The sequence below is a fragment of the Mixophyes fleayi genome, chromosome 5, assembly GCF_038048845.1.
Source record: "Mixophyes fleayi isolate aMixFle1 chromosome 5, aMixFle1.hap1, whole genome shotgun sequence".
NCBI classification, from domain to species: Eukaryota; Metazoa; Chordata; class Amphibia; order Anura; family Limnodynastidae; genus Mixophyes; species Mixophyes fleayi.
Genome location: NC_134406.1, coordinates 267,040,733 through 267,055,744, shown reverse-complemented (window position 1 = coordinate 267,055,744; position 15,012 = coordinate 267,040,733). Strand labels below are relative to the sequence as shown.

The 15,012-nt window shown below is 38.3% G+C and overlaps 1 protein-coding gene across 4 annotated transcripts in view; it reads left to right on the top strand.

The window, feature by feature from the left end:
* The window catches only part of DGKB (diacylglycerol kinase beta), a 411,208-nt gene that overhangs the window by 83,736 nt on the left and 312,460 nt on the right, over window positions 1-15,012 (top strand). For all 4 annotated transcript variants that reach the window (XM_075214066.1, XM_075214064.1, XM_075214063.1 and 1 more), the window contains 3 exons: window positions 1,611-1,687; window positions 7,276-7,296; window positions 8,997-9,150. In XM_075214066.1, coding sequence (XP_075070167.1) covers window positions 1,611-1,687; window positions 7,276-7,296; window positions 8,997-9,150 — 252 coding nt within the window. The remainder of the gene's footprint in view (window positions 1-1,610; window positions 1,688-7,275; window positions 7,297-8,996; window positions 9,151-15,012) is intronic.

Sequence of the window (15,012 nt, the reverse complement as noted above, 5' to 3'; positions counted from 1 at the left end):
TTTTGTATACTTTGATGTGTTGCTATATTTTGGTATATTTAATTCTATGTCATAAAACTCCTATATCTGAGATATGTTTTGTTCAGAATTTATAGCAGGGTAAACTGTCAGTAATCTAACATACAGTATTAATTAAATGACCACTAGAGGCACTGTTCCAGAAGAGTATAGGGTCTATGATATCATCATCATCCTTAACATTCATATATATAGGACCTGCAAATACCGTAGTGTTTTACAACTGGTAACAAACACAGTAATAAAATAATACTGGGCAGCACGATGGCTTAGTGGTTAGCACTTCTGTCTTACAGCACTGGGGTCATGAGTTCAATTCACGACCATGGCCTTATCTGTGTGAAGTTTGTATGTTCTCCCTGTGTTTGTGTGGGTTTCCTCCAGGTGCTCCGGTTTCCTCCCACAGTCCAAAAACATACGAGTAGGTTAAGTAGCTGCTAACAAATTGACCCTAGTGTGTGTGTGTGTGTGTGGGGGGGGGGGGGGGGGGGGGGAATTTAGACTGTAATCCCCAATAGGGCAGGGACTGGTGTGAGTGAGTTCTCTGTAAAGCCCTGCGGAATTAGTGGCGCTATATAAATAAATGGTGATGCTGAATACTGGGTGACACACACAAAGACGTAATAATGCGCTGATCGTAAGCTTACAATCTGTGGAAATTATGTGGTAGGTCCTTAAAACTGCAAGCAAATAGCATTATCTGTCAACATCAGTGGATAAGCGAGACTATAGACCCTACTTTTAAAACAGTGAACATTTTCTTTTTAATGCAAAAGCCTGTTTTTTAAGTTAAGATGGCAAAATAAAACCGATTTTGTTGTTGTTTCGTAGTGTACCTGTCTATTGTGGTATACATTTAACATTGAGAGTGCAGCCTGAAAATGAATATTTATCATTGTAATTATGCATGCATCTATTCCGTATTTCTCTGTGTATGTATCTGAGTACTGCCAAGGTTGTAGGCATGCATGAATATTTGATCTGTTTGTTCTCTTACTTTGCAACTGAAGAGAGGATTATAGAAGGTCATATCGTATTGTAAAATAAAAGTTAAAATACACAGAAGACATTTTAATTTATGAGGGTGGTTTGAAGATTCGCACAATCCTAATTTCAGACGTTTACGATGCTGGATAAGGCAACTGTTTATCAAATGTCACTGTGCCACTACTGTTTATGTTCACTAAGATATTGAAGCCTAATCTGGCAATTGCAGCCTTTCCTAGTCTTTTGCTGTGAACTGCTACAATCTTTATCAAGCCTTTTAAAAGCTAAAAGTAGAGGTGTTGCCCATAGCAACAATTCCGATCCTAGCTTTTATTTATCTGGTACATTGTAGAAAATGATAGCTGGAATCTGATTGGTTGCTATGGGCAACATCTCCACTGTTCCTTTTTAGAATGTTTGACAAATGTATCTAGATTTATCGTTAGTGATCATATTCTGTGCTGGTTGCGGCAATTTCCATCCAGGATAGGGCTGAGGCGCGGCACTAAATTAAAGTCATCTGAAGGGTTATAACTCATTTAAACTCCAGAAATGTTTTAGAAATACGTTTACTTATATTCTATATGCTTCGCTCTTTATTCTAGACTCAACAAAGAAACTTAAGGATGTTTTGGAAGAATTTCATGGCAATGGAGTCCTGGCTAAATATAACCCCGAAGAGGTAATCCATTTGTTTGTTTATCTACAATTAAATTGTCCAGTTCGACTACTTGACATATACAATATAAATAGTTTTTGCTGCTAACGTTTGCTATAAAAATTATACATAAAGGACCTAATACCGAAATAATGCTTATCCTAATAGCAATCTATATTTTTGCGAACAAGGTTCCCCTGTGTCATAAGAGATGCTTTGTTAATAGTTGTGTCATTGTTTAGGTTAGAAAGTACATATATACATTCAGTTCAACCGTTCGCCATCAAAGGGTTGGTGCTTGATCGACAATGAATTCTCGTTTGGGAGGAGGCTTCAGAGGGTTAAATTTGAAAAGCTTCGACACTTCAGCGTTTTCCAGAGTGAGATCGCCAAGTGAATGGACGGACAGCTGTCCAATTAGCTCTCTAACACAAGAAGTGTTGGATTGCTCAAATTTCAAAACTTGTCAAGTCTCCTCCGTCAGGAACGATGATTGCTGGCCCATGGTTCTGGGTGTTAATCTACTATTTTGTTCTGGTTTGAGTTCTTCCTTAAACCATTTTTCAGTTTCCTAAAGCAAACTACGAAAACCATTTCTGTGCAGAATAATTTCGGGCTGTAAGGAAACAATATTGTGACAGTAGCAAAGTTTTGTCATCTTAAATTCATGAACTTTACCAAGAGGAGAGATAAGATGTGTGTGCGCCAAACCGTGAAGGACAAAATGTATGTTTTTTTATATCTGGGGTAATGCCTCAGATCTTGATTACAGACATAGAAGATTCAGCAGACCATGGTCAATCTGAATTATTTTCTATGAACGTTAATTAAAACTGCAGTAAGATTTTTATACTAGACAAATTGATTTGAAAACTTTAAATATATTTTAAAGGGACGTAGTACTATTTTAAAAAAAGTACAACAGTGTAGATTTCTGGATTTCTGAGTAAAACAATTTTCTTAGTGTTTGATGTCATTTAATGGATTTGAAATTGCGTACAATTGTTTGGCAACTAGATCGCATTGTTCCATTAAAGACGATAAATGATACATCATTATATCTAATCAGATTAAGTCCAGACCCATTGATAGTATATAGACCAACCGACCAATGGACCAAATACAAATTATTTTTTGTTAATTTTATTTACATTTTTCTTTTAATTTTCTTGTTTTACTACTTAGTATTTACCCTGCAAACATAATGTAGGAGTTGACGCTTGACAGAGGGATACTATATAAACATATTAGGTGTGCAATTATTAGAGATGCTCACTGACCCCCGTGAGCTGGTTTTGGTTTGGTTTTAGATCGGGATTAGCTTCGTGATTTGGTTTTGGCAAAACCGCCCTCGTATGTTTTGGTTTTGGATTTTTTAGAAAAAACCTAAAATATGCTAAAATTACATATTTTTGCTCTTTTTTTGTTCCTACATTATTATTAACCTCAATAACACTAATTTCAAATCATTTGCAGTCAATTTTGACCACCACACAGTTCACAATATTATATTCATACACTTTCAGACAAATACTGCAGCGACATGGCTGGATGGTAAGCGACAGAGCAATGACACAAACACACAGCAGTTCCTAGCACATCTAGGACACATTGGTACACAGCAGTGGCCGAAAAGAAAAGTGGTGCAAGATGGAATTGTCCTTGGGCCCACCCTCCCTCCCCACCATTATTTTGGGATCTTAAAAAGGAATCCAAAACTCCCGAGATCCGACGACGTAACAATGACGTTTTGCCTCTTTTTCAATTCCGAGGGCGCGTGAAAGTACAGAGTCGGCTCTTTTTGGTACTCGGATCCGCTAAGTTCGGGTGTGTTCGGTTCTCTGAGCATCTCTACCAATTAATAATTAAAGATTAGAGATTTACTCACCCTGTCAGGGGAGCACCAACAAAAATACAGTAGTTTTATATGTTGGTCATATTCAGCGTTTTTCCGTGAGGGGAAATTGATACAGTAATTCTAGAAGGAACTATGGAAGTTATATATAAGTGCACCGATGCGCACCACTAAACTCCTACTTTTGGAGAGTGAAAAAAAATCTTTAAAGTGTACAACATGCAAATGTGGAAACCTATCAAAGGACAACATCTTACCAATTTAATACAACTCCTTTAAACTACATAAACCTTTAATCTTTTCTCCTAAAATGCTGCTCATTCATGGCAGTATGGGAACATCACTGTCACCTGGGCTGGCTTCATTTATTGAGGATTTTTTTTTTAACCATCAATGAATTAACCCACCCCAGGTAAATGTAATTGTAACTCAGTTGAGAAGTGGAAGGTGCCAGTTTGGAGGGTCTGCAAAAGTGTGTCCACTAAAAGTATAGAATAAGACCTTGGAGTATATTTACTAAGCTGCGGGTTTGAAAAAGTGGAGATGTTGCCTATAGCAACCAATCAGATTCTAGCTCTCATTTTGCAGAATGTACTAAATAAATGACAGCTAGAATCTGATTGGTTGCTATTGGCAACATCTCCACTTTTTAAAACCCGCAGTTTAGTAAATCTAGTCCCTTATCTCTGACAGCTCAGGGTTAGTGCAAAATTCAGTTCCTTTTTTTGAATGGAAATGGCTGTGCACCCATCCGTGTGGCAAGGAATACCCCTGAAAATGTGTCTTTTTATCTAATTTCAATACCATTGTTCAGTAAACTGAAATATCATATCTGCCCTGGTCCACAAAATATAGAGCATTAGTGCGCCTCTTACGTACTTTGCAAAGAACACTTTCACACCTTCATAAGTATGCGTCCCGGTGGAAATCTAGGCATATGGCAGGCAAAAATATGTGTTTGCGCTGTGGAACGGTCGTCTCGCAATTTGTAAATGAACCTCTATGCGTTTTTATCTAATTAAATCGGTTATGCAATTTAATTATATTTTGTGTGGGTGTGAATGCAAAATGCATAGCAAACCCTGTTAAAATTATTTATTCTGATTTTTATTAACATTTATTTATATAGTGAGTATAGACACTGCAGCATTTTACAATGTGAAACAGACACAGTAATAAAACAAGACAAAGAGCTAAGAGTGAGCACGTTGTCCAGTGTTTGGGCGCTACATGCAAACCAGCCAGTATCTTCCCAGCATGCAAAAACTATAAATACATTTTTACACTTTGTATCGCAATATAGTTTGTCCAGGAGTAAATTTGCTCCTTTTTTTTTTGCTTTGCTCTAAAAGAGCTCAAAAAATCTACATACACATATATTTATAGTACAATGCATGTAAATATGGGGGGAGCGCTTTGTTCTCAAACCCATGTTGATGCTAAACCTACACAGAGTGATGGCAGCCACTCCGTGGCCTCAAGCTATAACCGTGAGACCGCACCCAATCAATTCACTAGGATTTAATGACCTTGCTGAGGAACGAGACACTTCATGGTGCCCTTGTTCATAGTAAACGGATTGGCTGAATATCTGTTCATTCCACAATCTGCCTCCACTGTAGGTGATGGATAAACTTTAATAACACCAACCAAATACACCACAACTTCCTCGTCTAGAGAAGTTTTGCCTGCGCTATTTATCTTATTAAAAGTTCCCTGAAGTCTGCCATCCTTGCATCCTGTCTGCCATCTCATGCCTGTACGATCTTATCTCCCGTCTCCCTCCTAAATTCTGAATCCCTGTAATGGTCACAAGCAGAGGGATAGGGACAAGTAGCCCTGAGGCAATTTAACCTATAGGGCTTGTTCCTCTGTCCCTAGCCCCTGATGTAGTTGCTACCACTAGGACCAATACCTGCTTTAGTTACCTCACTTCGGGGAGATGCTTTTGTGGCATTATCCTATACACATTGCTTCCTCACTGGTCCACTCCCCTCAACTTCTTTGTTGTGTTCATTCCTTAACTGTAATATCCTCAACCTGTCGTCCCTAAATAAGACCTTTTAAATATTACAGTAATATGTTCTACCTCTCCTGCTTCTAGTAGCTAGTCTCCAAATCCAACATCTATACCCCCAAATCTCCCGTACACTTTATTCCGATGCAGGACACTATAAAAATCCAGCAAACCTCAAACATATCACCTATCTCCCATCATTTTCAACATTCTGACATCTACACCATCATCTTGGGTCAATTTAAACATCCCAACTGATTATTCACATTCTCCTTGTCCCCGCAGCCTCCTCTCTCTAACCTCCTCTCACGGTCTCTCCCAGTGGACTGATTCTTAGGCCCTTCTACTCATCGTGATGGCCATTACCTTCATCTCGCTTTCTCCAGACTTTGTTCAGTTTCTAATTTCTTTAACTCTTCTTTCCCTCTCTCAGACCGTCACCTGATCACCTGCAATCTCTTCTCCACCACTTTAACCTCTTTGAACTCTAACACTAAAAAACATCCCCGTTCCTGCTTAAAAAATCAGTTGGCCTAGTAGAATGACATTGTCTTGTGCTTCTCATGACTTCCTCAAATATACTGATACCTACCACATCAAAATGCTCTGGACTCTGCAAAACAAACATATTTCCAATCGCTCATCTCTGCTCAGACTTGTAACCCAAATGCCTCTATAAAACATCATCATCAGATATTTTATAGTATCCTTCTACTCCTGCTACTCTACTACCTATTCACTTAACCATTAGCCTTCAGGGATCAGTCAATTTATGTCTCCTGTGCTCAATCCGGCTTTAACTAATATCTGTAATCCGTCTCGCTCTGCACTGCTATCTTTCCATCATTACTCAAGCATGCGCTAGGTAGGTTCTCCTATTCTGGAAAAAGACTAGTTCTGACCCAAACGCTCAGCTCCCATGCCACTACAAGCTTCTTGAGAGGCTTGCCTACTCTCACCCCATATGCTTCCTTATCTCACACAACCATCTGGACCCCCTTCAGTCAGGCTTTTGTTCACAACACTCCACAGAGACTGCGCTGCTTAATAACACGGTAACAAAATAGATTATATTAGAAGCCTGTAAACCAGGAGCTAAGTGGAATGATTTATGAGTGTGGTTATGGATTTGGATAGTAGAATATACAGTGTTACAATATGTACTCTTATAAAAAAAGTAATGGGATCAAGACTTCTGATTTAAATAACAAATGTGCAGTCAACATTTTAAAAGACCAGTTAACAATGTTAAACACAGTGGCTTAGATTAAAGCCAAAGATGTCAATTTTTTTTTATAAAATTGGTATACAGTTTAGTAAATTAAAGAGATACAAAAATGATTCTCTGTAATTAAAATGTTGTTATATATATATATATATATATATATATATATATATATATATATATGTGTGTGTATTGTATGGTAATTTTAAAAAAATTTGGCAAGGAAACATTTTGAAAACTTTTTTTAAATTAGGGAAACAAACTGATTACCTTTTTAATTTATTTAACTTAAATTTGAAATGTATACTTTTCAAAAATGACTCTATTATTAAAACATGTAGCAATGCTTAAAACAGTTTTTTTTATTTAAGTAATCTTATTGTTATTTTTATTTAATTTTATGCAGAAGATTAATAGGTGTCCTAAAAGAACGTCACTGATATACACCTATGTGCGGAATTCCACAGTTCATTGTTTTATTAATATGTGTTTCTCTTTTGTTACATGTGTGTCAGAAGCAAGACATTCTGAAACAAGTAAGTGTGGAATTTTATCTTGATTTTATGTATTTTTAGCCTGCATCATGAAAGGTGTTTGATATTTAGATGAATAGCTTAGTACATAATGGCCACAAAATGAAAGTGATTTCCCACTGACCACATTGCTTCCGATCCAGCAGGATTTCACTGTCATAGATTATTACAATGTCCTAGAACATGTCAGGATCCCTGTGCATGAAACAGTTCTGTGCCTGCAATCGGCCGTATCTTTTTCTCATCAGTCACAGAAGTGTTTCTTCATAGCCATCAATTAAGACTCAGTTGTATCCGCAGCTTTGTCTCGTATCTGTGGGCAACTGGAATAAACTATTCTGCCTAATAATATAAATTCACGAGTGACTGGCTGAAACCAGAAATAAAGCAATGCATTTAGTAATAGTCGCAGGATGGTATGTAGAAGTCAGATATCAAAGGTGGGAAACACGATTAAAGCTATGTAACACAAATATACATACAATATATTATTATTATTATTATTATCTTTTATTTATAAGGCACCACAAAAGGTCCACAGTTCTGTGAATTTAATTTAAAGTAGTATACAATACACAGACAGCAATCATCCATAGTAAATTACATAACATATTATTAGACAATGGGGTAAACAGGCAACAGGATTTTACACCGCTCTTGTTATTCAAGAAATCAGACATTTCTCGGGCCCTAACCCCAATAACGGAGCTTACCGCTGTCTCCATAGACCACTTGTCCATCTAATCTCAGGGTGGCGTTACTAGTCTATTACAATGGAAGCCTCTCCGGCTTCGCTGGATCCCCCATCATTGGAAGTGTTAGGCGCATAGCACTCCTTCCATCCGCCATAGCAAAATGAATCAGTGGAGGATGGATGTCTCGTGGCCTCGGCTCCCGGTGCAGTCCTGGCATGATAAAATGTCAATATGTTTTGCTGAGATGTGAGCACCATTCCCATTGATTGTTACCCCCCTCTGTTACTAAATAGACCCCTAACCATAATAATACACAGACCAGACAGATTACACAGATAACATATATATATAAATGATGATGATGATGATAACTTAGTACTGCAGATTAAGTTATTTACGGCGCCAGTTTCCCCATTTAAGTTAACCCTTAGCGCTCCGGGCCAGGATCACTCAGCTGTCCCCTGTGATATTCTATTAGTAAAGTGCGTTGATGATTTATTTTCTTTGTATCATTGCGGTAGCAATATAAAAAAACAATCAGCATTGTCACTACATACTAATAAATAGACCCCTAATAATTTGTACCCTTTGTACATATTATGAAGCAATCAGACGCGCGCTGCGCACTTAGCGGAGGTCTCCAGGTGACTGGAACAACCGCCTATTCTCAACGCAACACCTACTGTTGCAGTATACAGAGGCTGGTAATGGACCTCACTGGAGGTTCTCTTGTAGTCTGGCGGGCCCAGTGAGGACATGTGACTGGCAGGAGAAAGCAGGAGCCGTGCAGCCTATTATATTCGGATATAGTTGGATATAGTTACACTGGAAAGCCCCCCCCCCCCCTATTATCCTGACAATGTGGTAACCAGAGATGAACATTACTCTACCATCGGTTTACTGATCTCACCTGCTTAATGCTGATATAACCGGCTGTGCTGTGAAACCAGATTTTATGGCAATGGGGACTGTATATGTGCTCTATCTAAATGTAAATATTATTTTCAGGCGATCGACTTTGAAGGGTTCCAGCTGTTTATGAAAACATTTTTGGAGGTTGATCTGCCGAATGAATTCTGCAAACACCTATTTATGTCGTTCAGTAACCGTTTCCAAACCCCCAGCCCGTCGATGCAGAGCAAAACTCAACTACTCTCCGGAGGTAGGTTCTGGCCGTGTCAATCAAAGTCAGGCAGAGATGTTGATTGTTTGTGCTTGTGTGTGAGTGGTAAGGTGCTGGTGGTTACTTATTAGGTACATTTGAGGTATACATAGACTAAGCAAACTTTTGGTTCATATTTACTGGGATGAAGATATCTCACAGTTGCTGCCCTAAAGCGTTTGGTCAGCAGGTGGCGATGTTGATCTTTATTGTTAATTTATTTGGGGAACGTAACAGTTTCTAGTTCATATCTCTCAATTGGTTGTAAGATGATTGGCAAATTATAGCTATTAACTTTCTCGGTGTTCTGGTGAAAAATTAGACATAAATTAAAGCTGTTTGTAAACTATTTACTTGTAAGCTGGAACTGTCATCCAACATGTAACAATTCAGTTACAATTGATAATCTCCTCCCTCAGCGATCCCCTATTCACTAGGAACTTACATAGAGGCAGTTATCACTACTACTAATCTCTCTTATGTTGTTGCAACAATGCTTCATCTCTCTGCTAAACAGCGGTGGTACAGCAGCATCACTAATCAGTAATGATGTTTGCAACTCTTTGGCTTAAATGAGTTTACAAAAAAGTCAACTTTTTTTTTTTTATAATTATTTATTTGGGAAATTACAACATTTAAAGGCTTAGTACAGTTAAATAAAACCCCGTCTCCCCCCACTATAAACTTTTACCCGCCCACTATAAACTTATGCTCCTTGTCTCCATTATGGTTACTTTTTATTTTTCTACTTACCCATCTTTTGAGCATCAATCCAGGTGACTAAGGATGAAGTAGTGATTCTCATTTTTGTAACAATTGTATCTGTCTCTTGCAGTTTGTAGCTTGTGATTTGTTGCCAATTGTAGATGCTTCAATTTACGACTTCTTTGCTCAAATCAACAAGTGATCTATGCTATATGCTCACGCTTTGTGGACTGAAAGCTTGCAGTCATTTACTGAATAAGATTACAGCAACTAGAACACAGAACTAGGGTCATTCACGAACTAGGACCTTGTGGAAGAGCAGCGAAAGGAAAGTGATATCATAGCTTATGTTTTAGCATTTCCGCCTGTTTTTACCAGCACAAGCCCATGTTATAGCATCAACAAGGTTGTGCATTTTGTTGGGGAGAACATTTTTCCCCTTCTGGTGGAAGGTGATGGACAGACATTGGGTTTAGTTTCCAGCTGGATGTGGGGAGACACAGTAATAAACCTGACTTTGTGCCCATATGCAGAAATTTGATTTTGTATTACGATATGGGGCATTGTAATGCATTTGAAGCTGTGAAAACTGCACATGTCGGGAATCATTCTTTCTGTACTGGTTTTATGCAGGACTTGACTGGTTACTCGAACTAACCAGACTTTTACTAGTCATTAGATGCCTGATATTACTTTCAGCGGGAAGCATTGTGTGCCATATACAGTAGGGACAACTTATACTGGGAAGTAATGGCTAAATAAACTGATATAATTAAACAATAAACACATTTTATTGCGTATTTGTGACAATTTAAATATAGACAGTCCCGCGGTCCCCTTGCTCTCATTGTTTATTTAAGACTTAATTGAGCAGTGGTTTTGGAGAAAAGAAGTAATTAGTTACAGGGTGATAGAAGGCAGATCTTTGGGTGCAGGCGCAGAGCGTCTGAGCTGACCTATGTCATAAAGCGGAATGGGGACGAGTACAGTGTGCGCATCCGGCACAAAAATTGTGCAGTAAACAAAATAAAATGCATTACATTCTTTGCATTTTTCTAGTCTCTTAATTACTCCTACTGACTCGCTAGCAGCTGTAATTGCAGCTATTTGGTGCTGATGTTCAGTCATGATTTTTCCTCACACTTAAGTATACAAACTACAGAACTGCAGGTGGCACTCCTAATGATGTACGCAATGCTGGGCCTGAGTCATTAAGGCACGGATCTGCCGATTTTGAGCGTATAATATGCAAGACCACTCTGCGCATGCCCACAGCCAGTCCATGCGCCAGAAATCACAGCCATGTCCGCTCCGTCGTCGTATGCGAAGGACACTTACTGCAGCCTACAATTTCGGGGAGTAAACTGGGTGGGGAAAAGATATTCGCCCGTAGTCATTGTACTGTAAGGACGTGCCAAACTCGAGCCACGTAGCCACGTCCAGATCAAGCTTTGGGCATCGCAAAGTTACTTGTTTTCCTGCCATATCTCTTGCACCAGCTACAGGGCTAGTCTACATCTACATGGCAACATCCCCCACTTTTGCAAACCCGCAGCTTAGTAAATCTAGCCCGCTGTGTTACTCAATGTGGTTCTCCCCAAATGCCCTATATATCATGGATAATATTAATGTTTATCTAAAGGTGGGGGAAGTAGCTAAACTAAGTAGGACACACTCTGGCTACTTTCCCCACCTTTAGATAAACATTAATATTATCCATGATATATAGGGCATTTGGGGAGAACCACATTGAGTAACACAGCGGGCTAGATTTACTAAGCTGCGGGTTTGCAAAAGTGGGGGATGTTGCCAATAGCAACCAATCAGATTCTAGCTATCATTTTGTAGAAGGTACTTAATAAATGAAAGCTAGAATCTGATTGGTTGCTATAGGCAACATCCCCACTTTTTCAAACCCGCAGCTTAGTAAATCTGGCCCAGTGTCTTAATCTTAGAGTTTCCACATGATTTTCACTCAGATTGGTCTCCTCGATACTGTTGATACTGTTGAACGACCAGACCTATTTACAGATCCTTTCATATACCTAACATCAGAATAGATCCATCTATTATAGCTAATAGGTTTTCAATACCGATATATCAACCAATTTAGATCTATTCTAATAGATGTAGCTTTTTCCCATTGAACCTAATAGATAGCTAGTTAAAGAACCACCACTAGGGGAACTTAACAGAACTATAAATGATTCTATTCATGATGGGTATAACAGGTCACTCGGTGTAATTAAGAAGATATATTTATAACTTTGGAACTCTATGGAAATATATATCCTTCTAAACATTGGAAATTGAAACATAATAACTAGTAACTCAATCCTACATTAGTGATATACTCAATTTTGAGTTTATTATTTAATAACTGACCACAGAACTAAATTGCAGTTGATCTGCAATTTTATATATATTTTTGTTTTGTTTTTGAATTTTAAATATTTCGCTAGCTTTTTGGGTAAAGGATGATTTATCATCATTATTTTTAAGGTATACCAATAAAATTTAATTTTATTAATTACATTCATCCATTTTTCTGAGTGCCCCTTATTCACCTGCTTTTTCTCTTTTTCTTTCTATCCATTGTATCTCCGATGTTTGGGTGCACCACTTACGAGGTTTTTTTATATTACAAACATCCTGATTAATAGGCTACAATATGAGTAGCTTATTAAAAGATAATACTATGAGATTTACCTACTGCGGATACTCTTTTTTCTTATTGACTTCAGGAGTACGCAGAGCCAATATACATGCCGTTTATAGCAAACGCACGATGCGTTCAGTATGCCTGTCTTAATGACTCAGGCTCTCTGACTGCAAGTTGCTCCCATACATACCATTTTGCTTTATCTAATCGCACACTATTCACCTCATACCGTATTACTTTGCAGGTCATTTTAGTCTTGTTGTCTATGTTCCATGTTCCACAGGTTAGAATGAACTGACACCGTCATTGTAGCTCTGTTATAGACCTTAGTCCGTAACTTGTAAAGCCAGCACAGTGCGGACTGGTGAAGCAAACTAGAAGATTTTTCCCCGTAACTTTGCACCTCTGCTTTGAAATTTAATTAGCCTGAAATTCCACTGTAACTTCACTGATCTCCACGACAAAGCTGCAGAAAAATACAGTGAAAGAATTCTTAAAACAGAATAATAGTAATATCTCACAAAACCAGGAGGGATTGTATCTGTACTGGTTGAATCATAGCTAGAGACACACAAATATATCAAATATATCTCTAGGCTCATTATAGAAACAAAACTGCCACTAACAGCAGAGATACAGCGAGATATGTAGACTTTTACCTCCAACTTGTAAATAGATTTTTTTTGTTTTGAAAGCCCAAAGGTACGTGCTATCTCTAGTGCAAGAGGAGTTGATTAATAGTATAAACAATTCTATTTATTCCAAGACAGATGCTGGCATTAGTCTAAGTGGGATTTGTTTTATAACCTGATTGCGGGGTGAACAATATGAACACTGCCCGCAACCTCTCAATGCCAGAAGGTTAAAGAAAACACGAGGCAATAAAAGAGACAGTGTGTAAGTCGTAATAAACTTATTAGCATAATTCACTTGGATTTCACGTACTCATTTTTGTTTGAATTACAAATGGTATAAAAACTCATAAAAGATAACTAAACTCCAGTGAATGCAAATCATCTTTGAGCGCAAGCGACACTTACTACGGCCTACGATTTCCTGGGTGGAACGGGGAGGGGACTGGGCGTATGCACGTAGTCAATGTACAGAAAGGCGATCTCGAGCGCACGCAGAAATGTCAGGTTCCAGCTTTGGGCATCTCTAAGGTACACGATTTTCTGTCGTATCATTTCCGCCAGCTACAGGTCAGGTGTAAGTGCTGATTACTAGTGATGACGGCTGTGTTTGAGGCTAGAACATGTGTTTGCTATCAAGAACATCTGTAAAAATGCATTTTATGTACAGTAGACATAGGATTGAAATTTTTTTTTTATTTAAAAGTTTTTTCATTAATTACTATATCATTAACAGGTCACAATAATTAAATACTTTTTTCTGTGCATTCTGCCGGGATTCTATATGCATTGAACGTATCCTGCTGTATATAGTGTCTGTCAGAGCAGAGCGCACCTAGACCCGTATTCAACAAGAGACATTAATTAAGGTCTTCTTGTAGCTGAATATGGATGTGCTTATGCCCAATTTGCGCAAGTTTTTTTAAAAAAAGAACACTTTGTTTTGCGTGCCTTAATGTATCAGGCCCTTAGTGTTTTTACCACTTACACTCTTTAATGGTCTATTTTATAATAACCGCACCACAATCAACAACATTATGAGCTGCTGTGAGCATACCATACACCCAATATAAAATGGATTTGTGAAACAAATCAATGGAAAATTAGCTTGTTTTCTCCGTTTTGAACATAGACCTGGTATTTTTTTTCCTTTCTTGCCTATAGACAAAACATCTAGCCTCAAGGCAGTATTTTTCTTTCTGCTACTAGAAAATGGCATTGGATGCAAATGAAACCGAATGGCAGAACAGATAGGTAGTTGGATTGCAGTTTAATAAAAGATACATTTCATCCAAGGGGATGGTAGTGGATGCAAATGAAACAGAGTGGCAGGTGACAGTTTACAGGATGGAAGTTTAGTAAAGGACACATTTCCTACTAGTACAAGGAGATGTCAAAGAGATGTCAAGGAGATTTCAAATGAATCAGCGGTTAAACAACACAGTTAGAAAGGCAGTGTATTTCCCGCTAGCAGAATGAGGTGACATTGGATTTAAATGGATGAAATATCATCATCATTATCATTTATTTATATAGCGCCACTAATTCTGCAGCGTTGTACAGAGAACTCACTCACATCAGTCCCTGCCCCATTGAAGCTTACAGTGTAAATTTCCTAAGATACATACAGAAACACACACACACACACACACACACACACACACACACACACACACACACACACACACACAGAGACTAGGGTCAATTTGATAGCAGCCAATTAATCTACCAGTTTTTTTTGGAGTCTGGGAGGAAACCAGAGCACCCGGAGGAAACCCACGCAAACACGGGGAGAACATACAAACTCCCCAGTGCTGTAAGGCAGAAGTGCTAACCACTAAGCCACCTTGCTGCCCCATTTAA